The 20,278-nt window shown below is 41.0% G+C and overlaps 1 protein-coding gene and 1 non-coding gene across 13 annotated transcripts; both read right to left on the reverse strand.

Annotated features, from left to right (window-relative positions):
• Positions 1–4,369: 4,369 nt before the first annotated feature.
• On the reverse strand, positions 4,370–14,295 carry LOC131219516 (acetolactate synthase 3, chloroplastic-like). 12 transcript variants are annotated; one of them, XR_009158238.1, is made up of 4 exons: positions 12,273–14,295; positions 11,629–11,740; positions 5,762–5,817; positions 4,370–4,852 (listed from the first exon to the last, which is right to left on the reverse strand). XR_009158238.1 is itself a non-coding variant. In XM_058214692.1 (2 exons), the coding sequence occupies exon 1, from the start codon at positions 14,251–14,253 to the stop codon at positions 12,286–12,288; it is 1,968 nt and encodes a 655-aa protein (XP_058070675.1). In that variant the 5' UTR covers positions 14,254–14,295; the 3' UTR covers positions 4,370–4,856; positions 12,273–12,285. The 12 variants fall into 12 exon arrangements, 3 of the variants coding, with proteins under 3 accessions (XP_058070675.1, XP_058070674.1, XP_058070673.1); XR_009158235.1 differs by having other exon boundaries at positions 4,370–4,856; XR_009158236.1 differs by having other exon boundaries at positions 4,370–4,887.
• On the reverse strand, positions 11,879–11,986 carry LOC131219652 (U6 spliceosomal RNA). The gene has a single exon (XR_009158299.1). It is a non-coding gene; the product is annotated as a U6 spliceosomal RNA (small nuclear RNA).
• Positions 14,296–20,278: the final 5,983 nt, after the last annotated feature.

Here is a 20,278-nt window from a genome sequence, read left to right on the forward strand (position 1 = left end):
GGCGATCATCATGGTTGGTGGGGCTCTTAGAGATAATGATGATGTTCATGAATGGAGTGATGCATTGAATTAATTGAGAAGCTCAGCGAGTGAAATCAAAGGCATCCATGACGAAGTCTTTAGGCGGCTACAGTTCAGTTACGATGGCTTGAGTAACGAGAAGAGTCGTGCTTGTTTCTTGTACTGCTCATTGTATTCAGAAGATTACATGATCCCTGTATAAGAGATGATTAAATATTGGATTTGTGAGGGGTTAATAGATAAAGTGGAGGATATCCAAGCCCAAATTGACAAGAGGCATTCGATAGTGAACGGGCTCACATGTGCTTGCATGATAGAAAGTTTCATTGATGATGTATATGGTGTTAATTATATAAAGATGCATGACTTAGGGACATGGCTATCGGTAAAACTAAGCATAACCCTCAGTTCACAGTTAGGCTGGGACTAGAATGGAAGAGCCTCTAAAAGATGAGGAATGGGTGGGAGATGTCGAGAGGGTTTCATTGATGAGTAACAGAATCGAAAACCTCGTAGCAACGCCCAACTGTCGTAAACTCACTATCTTGTTTTTAGAAGATAATCCTCTTAAAGGTCATATCACTTTATCATTGTTTCAACATATGTGTGGTCTCAGAGTTCTTGATCTATCTGATGCTAGCATTGAGTGCATGCCTGATTCACTTTCTGATCTGGTGAACCTCCTTGCATTAGTGTTATAATATTGTTACAAATTATCTACTGTTCCTTTACTGGCAAAGCTAAATGAGTTGAGGCTATTGGACCTTTCTTTTACAGCCATCAAGCAACTTCTGCAGGGGATGGAAAGATTATCAAACCTAAGATTCCTTTATTTATCGGAAATGGAAAATTTGGAAAGGATTGATACAGGAGTAGTATCTAAGCTTCTCCGTTTTGAACACTTTATGGCATTGAATCTAAACGAATTGATTTTGACATTTATATTAGATGAGATAGAAATTTTAAATCGGTTGGTTCATCTTAAACTCTCATTTCCTAATCTTGTGACCTTCTTACACTATGTCTAATCTGGCCAGTGGCATAAGTTGAAGAAATTCTTTTTCATTATAGGAGATGAACCAACAGAATATTCGGGGCTGGAATCTTACAGCTTATATGAGTTGGAGCGGTTAGTATATCTCAGAAAGCTACAAGTTGGCACTAGAGAAAGTCCCCTCTTGCTGCCCGCCAACACAGTGGACTTGATGGTTTCCGAATGCACAAATTTCTCCCGACTCTCGCTTCTCTCCTTACAAAATGTGGAGGGATTGAAGTTTTGCTTCATTACCGAGTGTCGTAGCATGAAGTCTGTTTTATCAGATGAAGACGATGCCTCTTTCCTCACACCCTTAGAGCATTTATTTCGTGAGAATCTACCAGATCTGTAAACTGTTTGTCAGGGAGTTGCCACACCCAGCACATTTCAAAGCTTGAATTCCATAATCATCTTTAACTACCCCAAGTTAAAGAATCTATTTTCAGTAGGGTAGTTGAAGAACCTATAAAACCTTAAAAAAATTTACATCGAAGAATGCAGTGGGATGAAAGAGTTGGTGTCAAAGGAGGAAGAGGAAGAGATAAGTGCAGCATATGACATCACATTACCCATGTTAATTAATCTCTATCTTTTAGATGTATATAAATTGAAGAATATTTGCAGCAAGAGACTTGTGTGCAGTTCTATGGTGTTCATTAAAATAGAAAGTTGTCCTAAGCTGAAGAAGATCTCTTTCTCTATTGGCACCTCATCTTTGGCTTTTTAAGGAGAGATTAGGGGAATAGGAAAGTGGTGGGAATCATTGGAATGGGATGATAAGAGTGGTCATACTTATTGCCACTTGTTCATGCCAAAATATCGAGAATGCCATTAGTGAGACAATGACAGCCCAACGAGGAGAAAATTATCACTGCAGACCCCATCTTTTATCTAGTGTCTTTTATGAAGAATCAAAAACTTACCTTCCCAACTTAGACTTTTTACGTACAGACAGAGCATTTGAGGACGAAAATATCCTTGCTTACACTACTTATGGCTACGGTTATAATCCGTAGCCATAGGTTTACAGAAACGAAAAATCACTTTGAAAAAGCAGGGGTATTTTCGTCCTCTAATGCTTTGTCCGTACGTGTAAGGTCTAAGTTGGGAAGGTAAGCTTTGGATTCTTCGTGAAAGACGCTGGATAAAAGGTGGGGTGCACAATGGTAATTTTATCCCCAACAAGTGATTGGCTAATCGCATGCGCGTGTACAAGGCAGATCATGTTCCCGCCAACACAAGTGTCAAAATGGCTCATAGGTACGAGATCCGATCCTTCCATCTGGGGACCCCTGATCTGTGGATACCCTCTTCTAAGAATCATGATGTTCCACTTATTAGGTGGCCCACACCTTACAAATAGGTTATTGTGACGGATGGGAAAGACTTGGCCTCCACCTCTTTCTAATAGAGTGCCCGAAGGATGATTGTTTAAGCTGCAAAACTTTGATACTCTGGCAAAGTGTAACGGATGATACACGGCCAGTGAAAAAAATAAGGTTCCACGATAAGCCATGCATACAATTTCTGTATGCCTGCGTATCAAGCATCATGTGCTGCCAGAATATCAAATAACACCCATTGTGGCAGCATCTTTGTGGGTAGTTGATTGGACATAGGATCTAGACATTAAAACGAAGGCTGTTGATAAGATGGATGGACCGCTTTGCCTTAGACCCGACTGCGTTGAAACCCAAAAGAAACGACTGGGCCATCTTATTCAGTTTCAAAAGAGAAAAGGTGACCCGCGCTAGCATCACTCGCGCTAGGTTCCTCGCAGACTAAGAGCCACGTGGATGGAATTCTCATGAGATCTATCCGTCCATCAGGTCCGCTGCCTAATTTTCACCTTGAAAACCAAAAAATACGACCGTACAGAGCTCAGGTAGGCCACACCATAGGAAAATGTTGGGATTAGACATCCACCATTAGTTTGTTTAGGCCCACTGCGGTGCTTATATTCCGTCCAATCCATTGATCTGACGTGCATCATAGGGTGAACGGAGTACCCAAATATCACAGTAATCCAAAACTCAGGTGGGCCATACTGGGTGAATTTATAAGTTTTTATGCATAATTTTATAGAGTGGCCCACCTAAGTGTTGAATCAGCCTGATTTTTAAAGGGAACGCTCAGCAAGGGGTGATGCACCTGATGGACAGCATGGATTTAAGCACATTAAGACTCTTGGATGGGTGTTTCCCATCTATTTAAAACTGTTTAAAAAACACTCGGGATTTTTATCAAAAAATTCCTTGAGAATTTTGATTTTACCAAACAATGTATCAAAAATTTCAAAGTCCCGCATTGTGATCCGATCATGATATGGACCACACCATCACGTCATTAGTTTTTTTCGAGGATGCTAAACTTCGAATATTCAAAGTTCATGTATATACATTTGAATAAAATATAAGAATATTTTGGTAATTCCAAGAGCATGGCCGCTTAGCAACAACCGGAATTTTACCTACTCAATCTCTTTCTATATCAGTGGCCCATAATCTGCTAATAGCCCTCATTAGAAGAGGGCATGGCGTTTGGGATATTAAGTGTAATCAAATTTCAATTCCTATAAGTATACTACATAATTCCAGTGCATTCTTTTTTTTTTTTAATTTACTTTAGAATTTCAATGCATTCTAATATTTTAATTTACTAAAGAATTTCAATGCATTTCTATTTTTGAATTCCAGTCCATTCCAATTACAAGCTGAAAAACACAGTTGAGGATTTGAAATCACCTTGATTTGTAATTTTGAATCCAATGCATTTCAAATACAAGCTCCCAAAAGGGCCATAAATTCAACAAATAAACCACAATAACCACCCCTTTTAAACTCTTAACCTCATGGCATGTATTGATTCCATAATCCCACAGTAACCAAAAGTATGGCCTATTGATTCCGCAGCTCACCTGGTTGATTTGGGCTGAGTTAAATCAGGAATCACCTGAGTCTAGTCTAAATCCAACCCCTAAAGCCTTTTGATCTGAAAACTTTCACAATTTAGGGATGACTGCTTAGCAGCTAATGCTTTCGAACACCACCTGGGAAAGGATAAGAAAGATTCATTTTAAATGCATTAGGCCGAAGATTTATCAGCCTGCTACACCTGAGCTGGGAGTGAGTTAGGAGAGGGGAGGGAGGTGGCACATGGTACCAACCTGTAACAGTCCTGACCGGAGTCCGACTCAACTCAGACAAGTTGGCAATACACATAAGAACAGACCTCCTTAGCCTTTTCTTTAATGGCAAAATAAGATTTTATTGAAAAACAACGGCACCATAACCCCATGACTAAGAGGGAGGATGACCAAAATTCATCACTACTGTTGCATGGAATCTCTCCCTATGTCCGAGAAAAGCAGCCCATTGGGAATGTCACAAATTCCATGGAACAAATCACAGTATCTAAAGTCCTTCGAATGTCTTTTCCAGTACGTAAACAGAATAAGATATTTGGGAAAGGTACGATTCCAGGTAACCAAACAACCCCTAAGATACTTAGGAAAGAATTCCAGGGTCATGTTAGCTCACATGGAGGCAAGAATTCATACCTGAATGAAAAATGATCCTAACCCACAAAAGTTGTGAACTGTGTGACTCAATAAGATATCTAAGGCAGTAAAAGTACCGACAAAACTGCTGAAAAAGCCTTCCCTTCTTAAACTTCTGTAGGGCGACTCAGCACCATTTTCAACGATGCAAGCATATGTTGATGCAGATCCCGATCAGTTTCACATAAGTTTCCTTCCCTGCATTCCTGTCGCCAGTCATTTCTGACAATGTCCACCTTCCTAGAATCATACGTTCCTGAAGGTCAACATTCTGCAGCAATACAAAGGAGAACACAATATAGATGTTGTCTTTCTTTCTTTCTTTCTTTCTTTCTTTTTTCTTTTCTTTTTTTTTTAAAAAATTTTTTAATAAATAAATAAATAAATAAAATCTTGGGCAACCCAAAATAGATTATTACAGTTTAAAGCAGCCACCAAGGTTACCAAAGCCACAAATCACAAACTTAATAGCCTATTTGGATGCACTCTCAAAAGAGGCATTGACGCCTAAAAGGCAATTTGAGCAAAACTCAGTTCATAATACGCGCTTGTATGCACTTTCACAAATCCTATGTCATCCCCCTCTTGGAAAACCTATCCCCAAAAAACGGATGTGTGAAAAACCCTTTTGCGAAAACCCCCTTTAGAGAAGTGTATCCAAATGGGCCCTAAAGCCTTTTCCAAATGGAAAAGAATGTCCTGGTCCTTTTGAATGACATGTGAGACGCCGGATTATCAATTGAGATGGTTCATTCAATAGTAAAGCTGGGAGCTAGTTATGATCTAAGAATCATGCCAATCGGATGATCCTCACCCTATGAGGGAGGCCAATTTGTTACATTGGTTTGTTTTCTATGAGCCATAGATGGCATGGTTAGGATCATTAAACCGAAGTGCTACTTTGGAATCATAAGCAATACAAAGTGGGATCTATCCAACAGGTGGTCCAAGATGATGATTGGACCTAATTTTGTTTATCTGCTCAATCTTGGCTGTCCATTTTCCATGCTATTGATTGGATGCTTAGGATCATCCAATTGGAGTGAGTTTTGCACCACGGCTCGTCCCTGGTTGAATGAAAGAATGGGTTCAAACCCTCCCTCCTGTTTTTTATATAAATAGAAAAAAGAAAAAAGAGAGAGTACCATGGTGACTCAGGTCAAAATCTCTTCAAGTTGTGTCACCAAGTTTTAGAACTATGCTGTAAATAGATCGTTTCACATTCAGCCAAAAAAAACCCCAAGGAATAGATGGCAAAGTCAAAAGTCTGGATCATTTGACCTAGGGCCATAGTGTGAGAGATAAGACCCAAGCAATCTGTCTATATCCTTGGCCAAATGACATATAAACTGTCAGAGCAAGGAAAGATGAATTTGATTCCAGACCTACGTGATGACATGAATTCAGGCATAAATCTAACATTTTACATGGTGATGTGAAATTCAATAAATGCCAAATAAAATAAAATAAAATCCCTAAATGAGGAGTTGGGGGAAAACCAATTCGATGTCATTGGAGGCCACTCCTCTGTACCATCGCCTTAAAAAATCACTGAGTGAAATGATTTCTGTGAAAAAGCTCACACTTGCTCCAAAGCCCAGTTTGAAACATCTCTTTCCCATGGAACTGGAGTTACCTATTTAGTAGCTTGATGAGGCTAACAAACTCATCGGCTTCGTCAGTGTTTAGGTTCCTTTTAAACATTGCCAATCACAGCACCCTATCTCCACCATATCCTAGCATTGACAAAACATGATCTTGCAACAGAAGAAGATGAGCGAAAACTTGATACATGGCATTGATGTTGCACCAATACCACAGGTATCCTCAGAACTGCATGCATGAACCATCTCCTGGGACTATTGCCTGAGAAAACCTCTTCCACCTTAAAAACCGATTCCCAGTTTCCAGAAGACAAATAATCCATGTGGGAAGAACCTGTGGTGTACCATCGTCTGAGGGAATGCCTTATTTGCTCTCAATCACTTCCATAGGCTTACAATCTTCAAACCCAAATCATAACCATTTTCCTTATAACACAGATTCATTATTTTCAAAGAATATTCCAGCTGTTTCAGTTAACTGACCTCACCTCATTTTGTCTTATTCATTTATATATTTATTCCTTTTTTTAGAGGCGACCTCCCATCATTTTATAAGGTGAAAATTGTGATTTTTCTTTCTTATCTTTTCTTTTCATTCCTTTTTTTTTCCGCCCTTTTGGAGAGGGAATCATTACAGCATTATAAGGGCCAAGTGCTACAAAACAAGAAAAAAATAAAAAATAAAAAAAAATCGGGCAGAACCCGAGGAAAAGCAGACAACGAGAAGTCATCCAAAAATTTAAAGATTAACCACACTGCGTGAGGGTGGAATACAACTCATCTCCCCTCCTGTAGTTCCTCTCACTCATGCCCCCCAATATATCCCTTCTAGCAAGATGGAAGATTGCTTCTACCAACTCATGCTGGTTGTTGAAGACTTGGGATTTCTTTCCTTCCAAATCCACCATTAAACAGCTAACAAAACCAATTTCATTGAGGCTTTTGAGATTTACCTCCAATCCCGGTCCTGAGCTCAGGGGACCGATCAAGGCATCACCCAAGCAATCTGAAGATAGTCCCAAGAACCCCCCACCAAACTGCTAAGGCATATGCATTTACGAATTCCTCATTATGCAAGAATTAAGGGCATCTGTTAGTTAAAAACATCATCCCCTATCTGAGATGATCAGCGGCTAGAAACTTGTCCAGACGACCAACCAACCTAAAGGCCATAACTCTAGGGTGACCCTGATATCTCCATATTCTAGTTTTAAGGGCTTCAAGAGAAGAAACCTCACCACTGCATAAAAATGAACAAATTGATATAACAAAGAATCTCCCCGAAGGGGAACATCCTCATATTCATCAATCTGGATGACTTGGGGATTGAGATGACCCAAGAGGACCTCACTAGCAAATAAATTTGGAGCTTTCAGCCTCTGTAAGATTAAGACAAAAAGCAGGCTGCCCTATCACCCTGCCTCCCTCCATGCTAAAGCACTGCGAGATCAATGCTCCCTTATGTGAGGCTTTAGAATAGATCCGCAGAAAACCATGTTCAGGCCTTCAGGGAACAGTTGCCACACCAAGCATAATTCCAAAACCTAACCTTATACAAGAACCATTTCCCACCTCAAAGATCGCGCATGTAAGGAAGCTACAAGAACCATTCCTCGCCTCAGAGATGTCAGCCTCCATAAGATTCCAACATAAGGCTGCAATACCACCGTGTCTCCCTCCATGGCAAAGCACTGTGAGGAAGCTAATGCATTATTCCACACCTCAAAGATCAAACCAGTGAGGAAGCTAGCTTCCCCTTTGCAAACATCTTTCCACATGCCTGAGGCACTATAGTGAGAAGATGCCCTGGTTAACCAGCCGCCCTCCGTCACCCATATTTAACAATTAAAACACTCTTCCATAGACTGACCTCGTTGTCGCCAAACCTCCATAGCCACCTCCCAAGAGCTCTTTTCATCAAGTCAAGGTTTTTAACGATTGCAACCCCTACCTGAGGCAAAGATACCTAACCCACTTCACCAAAATAAAATGTGGTTTTTAGCATTCACTTGCACATTGCAATGTTGTCAAATGACATATGCTATCGTATGCGGCCCAGAGTGGCCATGTGCATATGCAATCACATAATTGCAAATGTCATCGCATAGCCCTTGGAAAAAAGCTTTTTTTTTTTTGAAAAATAGAAAAAAATAAATAAATTGGAAATTAGAATATTACGGGTGTATAAATGGGAAAATTATAAAAAGATACGAAATTTTTATGTATAAATACTACAAGTGTAGAGAATTGCTTTTTATAGCTTTATTACAAATTTCATTTAGTTATATTTATCAAATCTATTAGAATATTAGACTATAACAAGAAAACTAAAGGAACTACTCTTCCAAGCCGAACATTTTCTCTCAATTCTTTCCCCTGCCTTGTCTAAAAGCCTCCTGGTAGGTTTCTTAACACGTAGTGGAAGCCCAAGACATCGGAACATAGACAGAGACTTAGCATGTTGGACAAGGCAGCTTTAGTTAGGGTGATCCGGCCGCCTAAAGTAAGGTATCTACTCTCCCAGGCTAAAAATTTCCTCTCAGTTCTTTCCACTACCTTGTCCAAAAGCCTTAGGTTTCTCCGTACATAGTGGAAGCCCAAGACATCGGAACATGTACATAGTATTTTGGCCATGGCAGCTTTAGTTATGGTAATCCCGGCTGCCTAAACTGACGTATCTACTCTTCCAGGTTGAAATTTTCCTCACAATTCTTTCCACTATCTTGTCCCAAAGCCTCTAGGCAAGTTTTTTCATATATAGTGCAAGTCCAAGATATTGAGAAAGAACACTCTCCACCGCAATTGAAGACAACAACAAAGCAATGAACCTCATCTTCACCCAACAGAACACTCAAAATTTCACTTTTCTAAATATTAACCTTCTTCCCAGGGACTGGTTCAAAACAACGGATAATCTTCCACAAACTAGAAATTTCAACCTCAAAGGCGTCACAAAGAATCAATGTATCATTAGCACATTGAAGATGAGAATCAACTAAACCCAATCTTCCCACTGCAAAATTGCTAACGAAACCTTCCCTAACTAATCTTTCCAACATTTTTCTAAGACTTCTGCAAGCATAACAAATGGGTAAGGGGAAAGAGGCTGCCGGTATCTTAAACCCCCCAGTAAGATGCAATACTCTAGAAAAAGCCTTTAGGAGTCACATTGATGAGGATCGAATAAGACGCATTACTCATACATTGATCCATCCATTATCGCCCATCCTTCGGGGCATATACTCCAGGAACTGCCAGACGTCTAGTTCACCTACTCATATGCTTTTTACATATTGAGTTTGCAAATGATACCTAGCTTGTCCTCTGATGAGGACCTCACTACACGTACACCTTTGTATACATATCGGAGGAGGAGGCAGGCCGCACCGATTTCCCTGTGGCTAGGCGAGTACTCGTGATCGTGCTGAAGACCCCATGTACATGTGCGAACATCTGGAAGATCCCACACTGGGAAAATGCACATAGGCTGCTTTATGGAGTGATACAGACCGTTGGATTAGAGAGACGTGACAATCGGGCCATTGATCGTGGATCGTCCACACTAGTTTCTCTTAGATTTTATCAACTTATAGAATTTAGTTTTATTTATGTTATGTTTGGACACGATTATGTGTGTTTTTAGTTGATTTTATTGAGACGGGTTATTTTTGTCAAAATTCACAAAACAAGGTGTTTATTGTAATTTTTAAACTTTCTTGAAGTTATAAAAGAAGGTGGGCGTGTGAACCTCTCCCTCATTGGATTTTGTGATTTTTTTTTATTTTTTATTTTTTAAAGAAGAGAGAGAGAGAGAGAGAGAGAGAGAGAGAGAGAAAGCTCTTGCTTTCTCATTCTTCTTCCATCTTCATGTGATTTGAAGATACTTTCATGCGATTTAGAAGAGAGATTGGTGTGGGACTAATCTTCATCAGCGGAAGTGCGAGGCCTCCATCGATCCCCACACCATCATCTATTTTCCCCCTATCAGGTATTTTCTGCAAGTTCTTCGATTTTCCCATCATAAGACATTATCTTCTCCTAAACCTATCTTTCCTTTACCTATCTACAAGACTACAATCCCAAACCCTAACCGACCTAAACCCATCCATCTGACGCCACGCATGTGACCGTACGGCCACATGTGTGAATCATTCGGGTTGGCCGTACGGCCACACCTTGCTCCCTTTGGTTTTCCATCATCATTATATCAAAACCCTTTTCTTTCATTCCCGAAACCCTAACCCTAAAAAAACACTAACTTTCCTACTTTCCCAAATTACCCAAACCCTAATTTTTACCCTAAGTTGTATTAGGTTTTCTACTTTGAAATAGATTATACCCTATGCTAATTGGATGTCCCTACATCCACTAGATCCTAGTTGCTTTTTATTTAATGATCTTGTGTGATGATGTTGGTAACTTAGGCTAGGATTATGCATGATAGTCTTTTGGTTTTCATGGGATTCATGATCATTATGGCAATGCTTGTGTTTTTTGGTTAATTGTTTTAACTCTACTACTTGATCTCACATGTTATTTGGTTTATGCATCGGTCTTGCATCACCCTCTCTATATCTTGAACCCATGCACTCATGTGTACCGATCAAGAAGGACACCTGCAACATAGATATGATGCCCCCCCAACACAGTCCTAAGCCTTCAAGTGAGTACCTTCACCAGGATTTTATAGGGCCCGCCAACCAAACTTACCAGGTGAACACCTTTTACAAACTCTACTCCCGCTTTTTTTGGCTTTAGAGCAGCAAAAGAGGCAACTCGCTCTTTAGAGAGCCAGAGCCCTTCCACCCTCCTATCGTCCCACCCAAGCTAATAATACAGTTGGCCATTCTCACATTTGCAATTCCATGAAAAATTTTAGTGTCCTTATACCCTACCTTTAACCACACTACCTTAGATCTTTGGAACCATTTGATATCCTCCTCCTTAGCTTTCCTCCCAAATTCAAGCTTAATTAAATGCATGTGCTGCTTGACTTCCTCTATAAAGAAAGACCACAAGATTGCTCCTTATGGTCGAGATTTTGGATTTCCTCCAGGACCATGCCTTTATAGATGTCAACTAACCCAAAGAAGTCTTTCTGTCATTTTTTCAGAAACCCTTTTAATTTTTCAATTTAATAATGAGCCTAAAACAGACTGTGAGTTCCCCCAACCTCTGATATTTTCCTTGAAAAAGTCTTCCTCTAGCACCAATTTAAAATGAAAAGGTCTACACCCCCATGTATCAATTTAAGCCCCCAAAAGCACCAGGCAATGATCAGAAAGTCAGCTTCGACACTTCTGGGATGCATCATGCATGTGGAAAAAGGGCAATCCTAAACAGGAAATATGGGAAACCTATCATGACGAGACATAGACGGAGTAGCCTGATTATTTGACCATGCAAACCTCATCCCATTCGTAGGCAAATCGATGAGTTTGTTCAAGTACATCCAATCCGAGAACTTCCTCATGCAGCTCAACACCGAATAGCCCCCTCCCCTTTCATACAAGAATTACACTGCATTAACAATCAGAGATCAGAAATCCTGGACCTCAAGACAATTGTAAGGAACATAAATCACAATTTTGTTAGATTGACAATTGCAATTCAATTTGATAGTGCATCCAGATGCATGCCTAAAGAGGTACGAAGTTCGTCAACATAAACAATCCTTGATTCGTGTGTGTCATCCTTGCACATGGGCCATTCTAATATTTTCTGTATCCTTCCAATTTTATTGATGCTTTCAAAGAGACGAACAAGGAACAACATAAACAACTCCGCCATCAAAATACAATATATATTTTCCATACTCAGATATACTATCAGAAACAGCTACAAGGACCATCATGCTACAAACCATACCAGCACTCAAAATGGTTACACTTGAACCCAATAACAAAAGCAAGCACTACTCATCGCTGCAGAAGCTAATGACTTTAACACTATAGATATTGTAGAAAGAACATCTAAAACGATGCTATTGGGAAAACCTTTCAAGGTTACTCAATTTAAAGTACTATACAAAGCACCATCAAGAAAGGATCACCTGCATCAGAAGATCAATATGTTGTTCTCCCATCACCCTCAGTGATCACATCCCTGAAAGCGCCACCACTGGGAATCATTGGCAATACATGTTCCTGGTGAGGCACAATAACATCCAACAAGTACGGCCCAGGCGTCTCCAACATCTTTCGGATCGCATCCCTCACCTCACTCTTCTTTGTCACACGGGCCGCAGGTATGCCACACCCCTCTGCAAACGTCAGGAAATTTGGGAATATCTCGTTCTCCTTTGCGGGGTTCCCCAAATATGTATGGGCCCGGTTCGCCTTGTAGAACCGATCTTCCCACTGAACAACCATACCCAAATGCTGGTTATTCAAGATCATAACCTTCACATCGAGATCCTCCACGCGTATCGTCGCCAACTCCTGAACGTTCATGAGGAAGCTTCCATCACCGTCAATATCCACCACAGTTGTCGCAGGTGAGGCACGGGCTGCACCGATTGCAGCAGGCAGCCCAAACCCCATTGCGCCCAAACCACTTGATGTGGCCCACTGGCGTGGGCGCTTGTAGTTGTACCACTGTGCAGCCCACATTTGGTGCTGCCCGACACCGGTGGTTATGATCGCATCGGAGTTTGTCAATTCATCGAGCACTTGGATCGCATATTGAGGAGGAATGGCATCTCCAAAGGACTTATAACTCAAAGGGAACTTCTTCTTCTGTTCTGCGAGTTCGTCCCTCCAAGCAGAAAAATCAAGATCAAGCTTCTGAGCATTTCTCTTCTCCTCCAGCAATGCATTCAACCCCTCCAGACACATTTTCAGGTCAGCACAGATTGACACATGCGGCTGCTTGTTCTTCCCAATCTCTGACGGATCAATGTCAATGTGCACAATCTTGGCCCGGCTAGCAAATGCCTCCAATTTCCCAGTGACCCGATCATCAAAACGGACACCGAACGCGAGGAGAAGGTCGGATTTATCAATGGCGTAATTCGCGTACACCGTTCCATGCATCCCAAGCATCCGCAGCGAGAGATCATCAGCCATCGGGTACGTGCCGAGGCCCATCAGGGTGCTCGCGACCGGGATGCCCGTGAGCTCCACGAACCGACGTAGCTCCTCACTAGAATTCAGGCAACCACCGCCAACGTACAGGACTGGCTTCTTCGATTCAGATACCAACCGCAGGATCTGCTCCAGCTGGGCCACCCCGGGGGGCAGTGGGAGGCGAGAGGCATACCCCTGCAGCCGCATGGGGCGGTCCCAGTCGGGCACGACAAGCTGCTGCTGTATGTCCTTGGGGACATCAATCAGGACAGGGCCCGGACGGCCCGACGAGGCGAGGAAGAACGCCTCGGCGACGATCCGTGGGATGTCCTCTACATCAAGAACAAGATAATTGTGTTTGGTTATGGAGCGGGTTACCTCGACAATTGGGGTTTCCTGGAAGGCATCAGTCCCGATCATGCGGCGGGGAACCTGCCCGGTGATCGCAACAAGGGGAACGCTATCAAGGAGCGCGTCGGCGAGGCCGCTGACGAGGTTGGTGGCGCCGGGGCCCGACGTCGCGATGCAGACGCCAGGCCGGCCCGACGCCCGGGCATAACCCTCAGCGGCGAAAACCTCGCCCTGCTCGTGCCGGCAGAGGACATTGCTGATCGACGACGATCGAGTGAGGGCTTGATGGATCTCCAGCGACGCGCCGCCGGGGTAGGCGAAGACGACCGACACGCCGGCCCGCTCCAGCGCCTCGACGAGGACATCTGCGCCTTTTCGGGGTTGGTCAGGGGCAAAACGGGAAATTGGCGGGATCGGAGAGGGGGCTGTGGGAATGAGAGGTTTGGAGGACTGTAGTTGTGCCTTTGTTATATATATGGAAGGGCGAGGGGGGTTTTTGCAAATTCGCCAGATTGGGAGGGGTTTTTTGGGACGGATTTTCAGGGGGGAAAGGGTGAGAAATGTTGAAGAGGAGGGGTTGGAGAGTGAAGAAATGTTTGTTGTTGGAGAGGCCATTTTCTTCTTCTCAAGGTTTGTAAAGACTGAGAAGATTAAGACTAAAAAAAATTCATAGGATCGGTGGGAGGAGAGGGATTTTTATACATCTGGTTGGACCATTAGTTACTGTAAATGCAGTGGATAAAATCCAATATTTCACGTTTCTGAAAAATCCAACCGTTCAATAGGTTTATATTACTAATAGATTCACTTTTATAAAAAAATTACAGATCCACTCATCAACTGGGCCAAAATTTTATTTTTATTTATCAATGTTTAAATATTTTACCTATTATGTGGCTCACCTTATTAGTGGATGAGGCTTATTTTTGGTGAACATGATTTTCATGGTGGAGAAAGATATTGGAACGGTTGGATTTTGTAAAGAATAAGATTGATTGGCTGTAATTCGCTGTCTGATTGTAACTAAATCGCTCAATGGACCGTAAGCCATGGGCCAATCTGTTGAAATTAGAACATAGTGCGTTGACGGGACGTCGCCCGCGTATGATGCTTGATACGCAGGCACTCAGAAATTGCATACGTGGCATGAATAAACTCAAATTAAACGGACTAAATTACATGAAGTACTGTGTCGTAGTTACAGCACCAAAATCAGAGTGTTTGAACAATCCTGACCTCTGATTCGTGGGTAATTGCCTGTTGAAATAGGACCGTTGGATTTTATTTTTTTTAATTTTCAACCGTCCAATTAATGTCCACCGATCCGATAGTCAGACATTTGAATACATTAATATCTGTTCAATGATACAACTGACCTGGATCCCATAATTTTGACGGCTTTACTTGAATTACTTGATGACACGTGTGCAACGAGCAACGTCTAAGTGCCTGCGTATCATCCACACATTCTACTGGAGTATCAAAGATTTTCTCTTATTGATGCCTGCGCTGTTGTATAGAGAATTCTCGTGCTTCTAGCTGCATGTGGGGGCCACCGTGATTTTTTTATTCCATCCAACCCTTGAATTAATGTGTCCCCACCATGAAAATTTGACTTCCAAAAATCAGGTGCGTCTAATTATCAATTAATACACTAATTGAATTTGTATTTTTTGTATGGTTGTACATTTGTTTCTAATGGTGTGTCTCATTTATAATCTAATTTCTATCAAAAAACAATTTTTCATGAAATTTTAACATTTTGGATGGTTTGGATTCTATAATAATACAAAGGTAGTCCCCACAAGAGGCATAGTTGCACGAAATTCTCATATTCATGAAAAAGATGGGTTTTCTTTTCGTCCATCGGTGTGTGAGATTTTGGAATATGCTGGCAAGGTTATCGGGTCGCTTTGCCTCTGTCGCGAATCAGGAAACATTTTGTATCGCAACCCACTGGGGCCCACATGATGAGATGATCTGAAATTTTGAACGGTCCATGTTTTCATTACTACTACATATAAGTTATTCTTTGATATTCACGCTTAATTGATGATTCTAGCTTTTGATTTATAGGGTTGAATTCATACCACTGATAATTTTCTTTCACCGTCTCCAGATAGTGATGACACAAAAACTGTTCATTACATCAAAATATATCCTATAGCATATATTCAGAATATGGACGGTTGTGATTATCATAAAACTTAGCTTGTTTTTCGTAGTGGGCCAACACACGCTGGATTGCTGGATGTAACAGCGACAAACCGACTTCAAGAAGACCAAATCCACTACGTTTTCGTGCGTACTACGCAGGCGGTTTGGGATGGCATCCGGATCCTCTGTTTTGACACTAGGAGTAATGTTGCAACAGTACGAACAACGTTGGCGATGATGTGGGCATCACAGTACAGGAAATTTGACTTTGTCTGCTTGCGCCAAACAGAGGATTCCGATTCATTGGAATGGGATATTAATTAAAATTACTTTCAGTTATCATATCAAGAAAGTGTTGTATTGCATTTTCGAATAATCTCAGTTATCTCATAAAATGGTGATAGCATGTCAGGGGTCCCGGGATAATCGAGTACTTGTCCCAACAAATTAATTAATGTAGCTGCTGGTAGAGTTGTACACGAACCGAGTTAGCTCGGTTAGCTGGTTCGACTTAACTCGAAAAAGCTTGATTTGTCTAGGTTTGAAACTAAGTTTGATCCAAGTCAAGCTTATTTTTTGAGATTAAAAAATTTTAAGCCAATTTCGAGCTTGCCCAAGCTTGACACAACTCGGATCGGACCTGTCCAATGACTCGATTATTTTGATATTGATGTCGCCCACATAGTGTTTGATGAAATGACTCAATGAAGTGTCAGCTGGTGGTGAGGAAGGTATGGATATGAAATAAATACCCTTGTATCTTGATTTTGATGTTGACTATTGAGTGTTTGATGAAATATATGTAAATTGTTGCTGCTGTTTTACATACCGTGAGAAATTAAAGGCAAACTCCATGTGTTTGAGACAATGTCACATAGGCTCGATCTTGGCTTGAACTCGACTCGAACTAGCTCGAGCTGCTAATTGAATCGAGCCGAGTAGAGTTCGAGCTAGGGTGAGCTAGTGGCCGAGCTGAGTCAAGTTGTGTCAAGCTCAACTCAATTCGACTCGTGTACAGCTCCCGGTAGGATTCGTTTTATCTATTTTTACATATCGGTTGTGACATACAGAGAGTTTTAAGGGTTTTAAAGTTCGGCTGAGTTACTGGATTTGGTGTTAGCCGATCGGGTCCGTTGGTTATTTCCGGCACGTGCCGAGCATGCTCTCAGTTTGATCCATTTGAATTTTTAATGATTTTCAAGTCAGTGGGAAATAATTTATTGAAGTCGGGTTGAAACTCAAATAGTAGCATGTCCTTTTTTTATGTGGGGTGTTTACACAACCATAGCTTACCAACGAACGACACATGAAATAAACACTAAAACGACGAACACTCTTTCCCATGGTCCATTTACTAAATGGTTAAGATAATTCAATTAGAACAACTTTAAACATGGCCCAGACAATGAGAACTCATAAATTGACAGAGAAGTCACTGAAATTAACAGAGAAGTTGCTGAAATTGATTGAGAACTTGAAAAAATTGAATAAAAACTCAGGAAAATTGACCAATAACTCAAGGAAATTGGCCGAGAACTCATGAAATTTGACATATAAGTTGTGATAATTGACCTAGAAGTCGGCAAAATTAATGGAGAACTCGCTGAATTTCAGCGATAACTCAATAAAATTGACTGAGAACTCGGGAAAATTGACCGAGAAATTGGTGAACTTGACTGAGAACTTAAGGAAATTGACTGAGAGCTCATTAAAATTGACTGAGTAGAAAAAAATAAAAATAAAAATACAAAAGTCACTATTATCTTAACTCAAACCTACCTTCGGCCATCATAGCCTCTACATCAGATAATGTGGCCAAAATGGAAGGAATGACGCCAGAAGCTCGATGGAGTGGGTCTCATAGAGGTGGCAATATTCCTAACAAACAAATGATCCCATCATGGGTCCTTACTCTTACTCCAATGGTAGACTCTCAGGAGTTTCAACACCTGGTTGAGGGTTCGAGTACCCATAGGTGGTGAAATCCCACCATGGCATGAGTGTGTGGTGGTGTGTGTGTGTGTTAAAAAAAAAAAATTTGGTCCCATCCTGTGAAAAAAAAAATGAAGAAGAAAGAAAAAGGATGGCTAAATAGCCTTCCTGCACAAGGGGCTCACTTAAACAATCCTACATCTTTTGTGAGGCCTACTGCATCATCTTGTAACAAATTCAGACCGTCCACATGAAAGTAGTTTTAATTTTATATCAATTGTTCCAATTTGAGGGCAAAACTCATCATGGATTGACCACACTGAAGGAAACAATTCAAAATTGACTCACGTTGTTAATACATTTGTGGGATACGGACAACTCCATTTTTTTAAATGACCCTACTATGGGTTCACGGTTGTTCGATTGTAGTGAATGGATCACATCGAACGATGAGTGGCCCCAATTATTGAGTTAGTGGGGCCCACACCCATTCTTAATAGACCCTCTCAACTTCTGCGACATACTAGTGTCATACTAGGGGACGACTGACAAAGGAACATTTCCATCCCTTGAAAAAGCAAAAAATGCCTAAGAGATTAGAAAATTATTAACTTCTAATTTTGACGTCATTGACTTTATTTTGTTATAATTAAGGGTTATATAACTTAATTAATATCTAGTTTCGAGCAACTCAAATCTACCGATGTGGGTACGACCCCTGGCTATGAGGCTCATTGTGATACATGTGACTACGTTTGAGCCATCCATCCAAATTGAAATCTCATTTTAGGACATGAACCAAAAATTTAATTAAATCCAAATATAAGATGGACCATAATATAGGAAACAATGGTAATCGATGGTTGTGTTTACATGCCCATGGGAAAAGGTGGGAGGGAACCTTCCTGGGTTGATTGTTGTGTTTACATGCCATCCAAACCGTTCATAAGGACATTCTCACTGAGCTTATAACTGAAGACACAAAAATATTATCATGATCCCTGCCAGCTATGAGGTTGTTAATGTACAGTGCTCTGTGGGCCCACCATGATATATGTGTTTTATCCATGCTACCCATCTATTTTTTCATATCATTTTAGGGCGTGAGCCCAAAAATGACATAGATCCAAATTTCAAGTGAACCACACCACATGAAACCAGTTGTGATCCAACGGCCACCATTAAAAACTTCCTAGGGCCCACTGGAATGCTTAATTGCCATCCAACTTGTTGAATCATGTGGACTTTGATGAAAGGAAAATATAAATATCAGCTTCATCCAAAACTTTTGCGGCCTTAAATAAAATTTTAATAGTGGGTGTTCCATCAACACCGTTTCTAGTGGTGTGGTCCATGCGAGATTTGGATCTGCCTCATTTTTTAGCTCATGCCCTGAAAATATTTAGAAGAAAATGGATGAATAGGGTGGATAAAACACATACATCAAGATGGGCCATAAGGCAATGTCCACTAGCTACTACCCATGGCCAATGTCAATAGGCAACATGCATCCAATTCCCATTGTTTCCAGTTGCCTCGCGGAATTAAGTTTGAATCTATTATACTTTTAGCCTCATGTCCTAACAAGGTTTGCCTATTGACCATCAACAATATCAATGAGCAACATGCATGTTCACTCCCCAAGTATAGGGTTGTGATGTAGTAATAAACTCGGTAAGACCGAGGTCGAATCCACAGGGACTGAAACTTGTACGTTTCCTGAAACTAGATAGAAATAGAACTATCCTAAGATGCGATATAAATCAAATAGAATTTCTGAAATAATTGTGGAATAATTATCTAAAACTTTAAACAATTCAAAGGAAGGAAACTAGGGATTCAGAGGATCCACTTGTATGGATCAGGGAGATCTTTATGCCTGCATCAAGAATTATGGAATTTAAACTGAACTTAATTGATCTGGTTTTCAAGAGATGAAAGGTATATGAATTAGAATGAATTCCATCATCTAACCATGCCCAGGAGACAAAGCAAACAACAGGATTAAACTAATTACCAACCAATCAATAGTGCATGAAAGTCAAGAAGGGTACCATCATCCAACCATGCCCAGGAGACGATGGTGAACAACAGGGCCTCCTGACGTCATAAACATCAAAAGAGAAAAAAAATATTCAAAGCCATTGCAAACCCATTGTAATTTCAGTCACAACAGACCATTAAAGACTAAGAAAATATTCTTTTAATAATCACTTAAAATCAAATTCAGTTCAGAAATTCAAATTAAACGCATGAAGTAGTATCTCCCATCTCGCTACAGCTTCACCTCTTAGCCCTAGCTAAGAGGATTAGCCACACATGAATGGGCTGATCCTAAAAAAATAAAGGAAATATAAAGGAAAAAAAGAGAAAAAAACCAGGCTCCTCCCTCTCTCTCTCACGTTCCAGCTCTTCTTTTCCTTTCTTCCGTCCTTCCAACCAAACTCCCCCTTTTTCCCCTTTTGAATGCTTCCTCCCTTCTCTTTATAGGATTCCGGCAGTGGTGGCTGAGTCGAGCACTGACTTCTCCTTCGCAGTCTGTTTGCAACGG

Source organism: Magnolia sinica, chromosome 11, assembly GCF_029962835.1.
Source record: "Magnolia sinica isolate HGM2019 chromosome 11, MsV1, whole genome shotgun sequence".
NCBI lineage: Eukaryota > Viridiplantae > Streptophyta > Magnoliopsida > Magnoliales > Magnoliaceae > Magnolia > Magnolia sinica.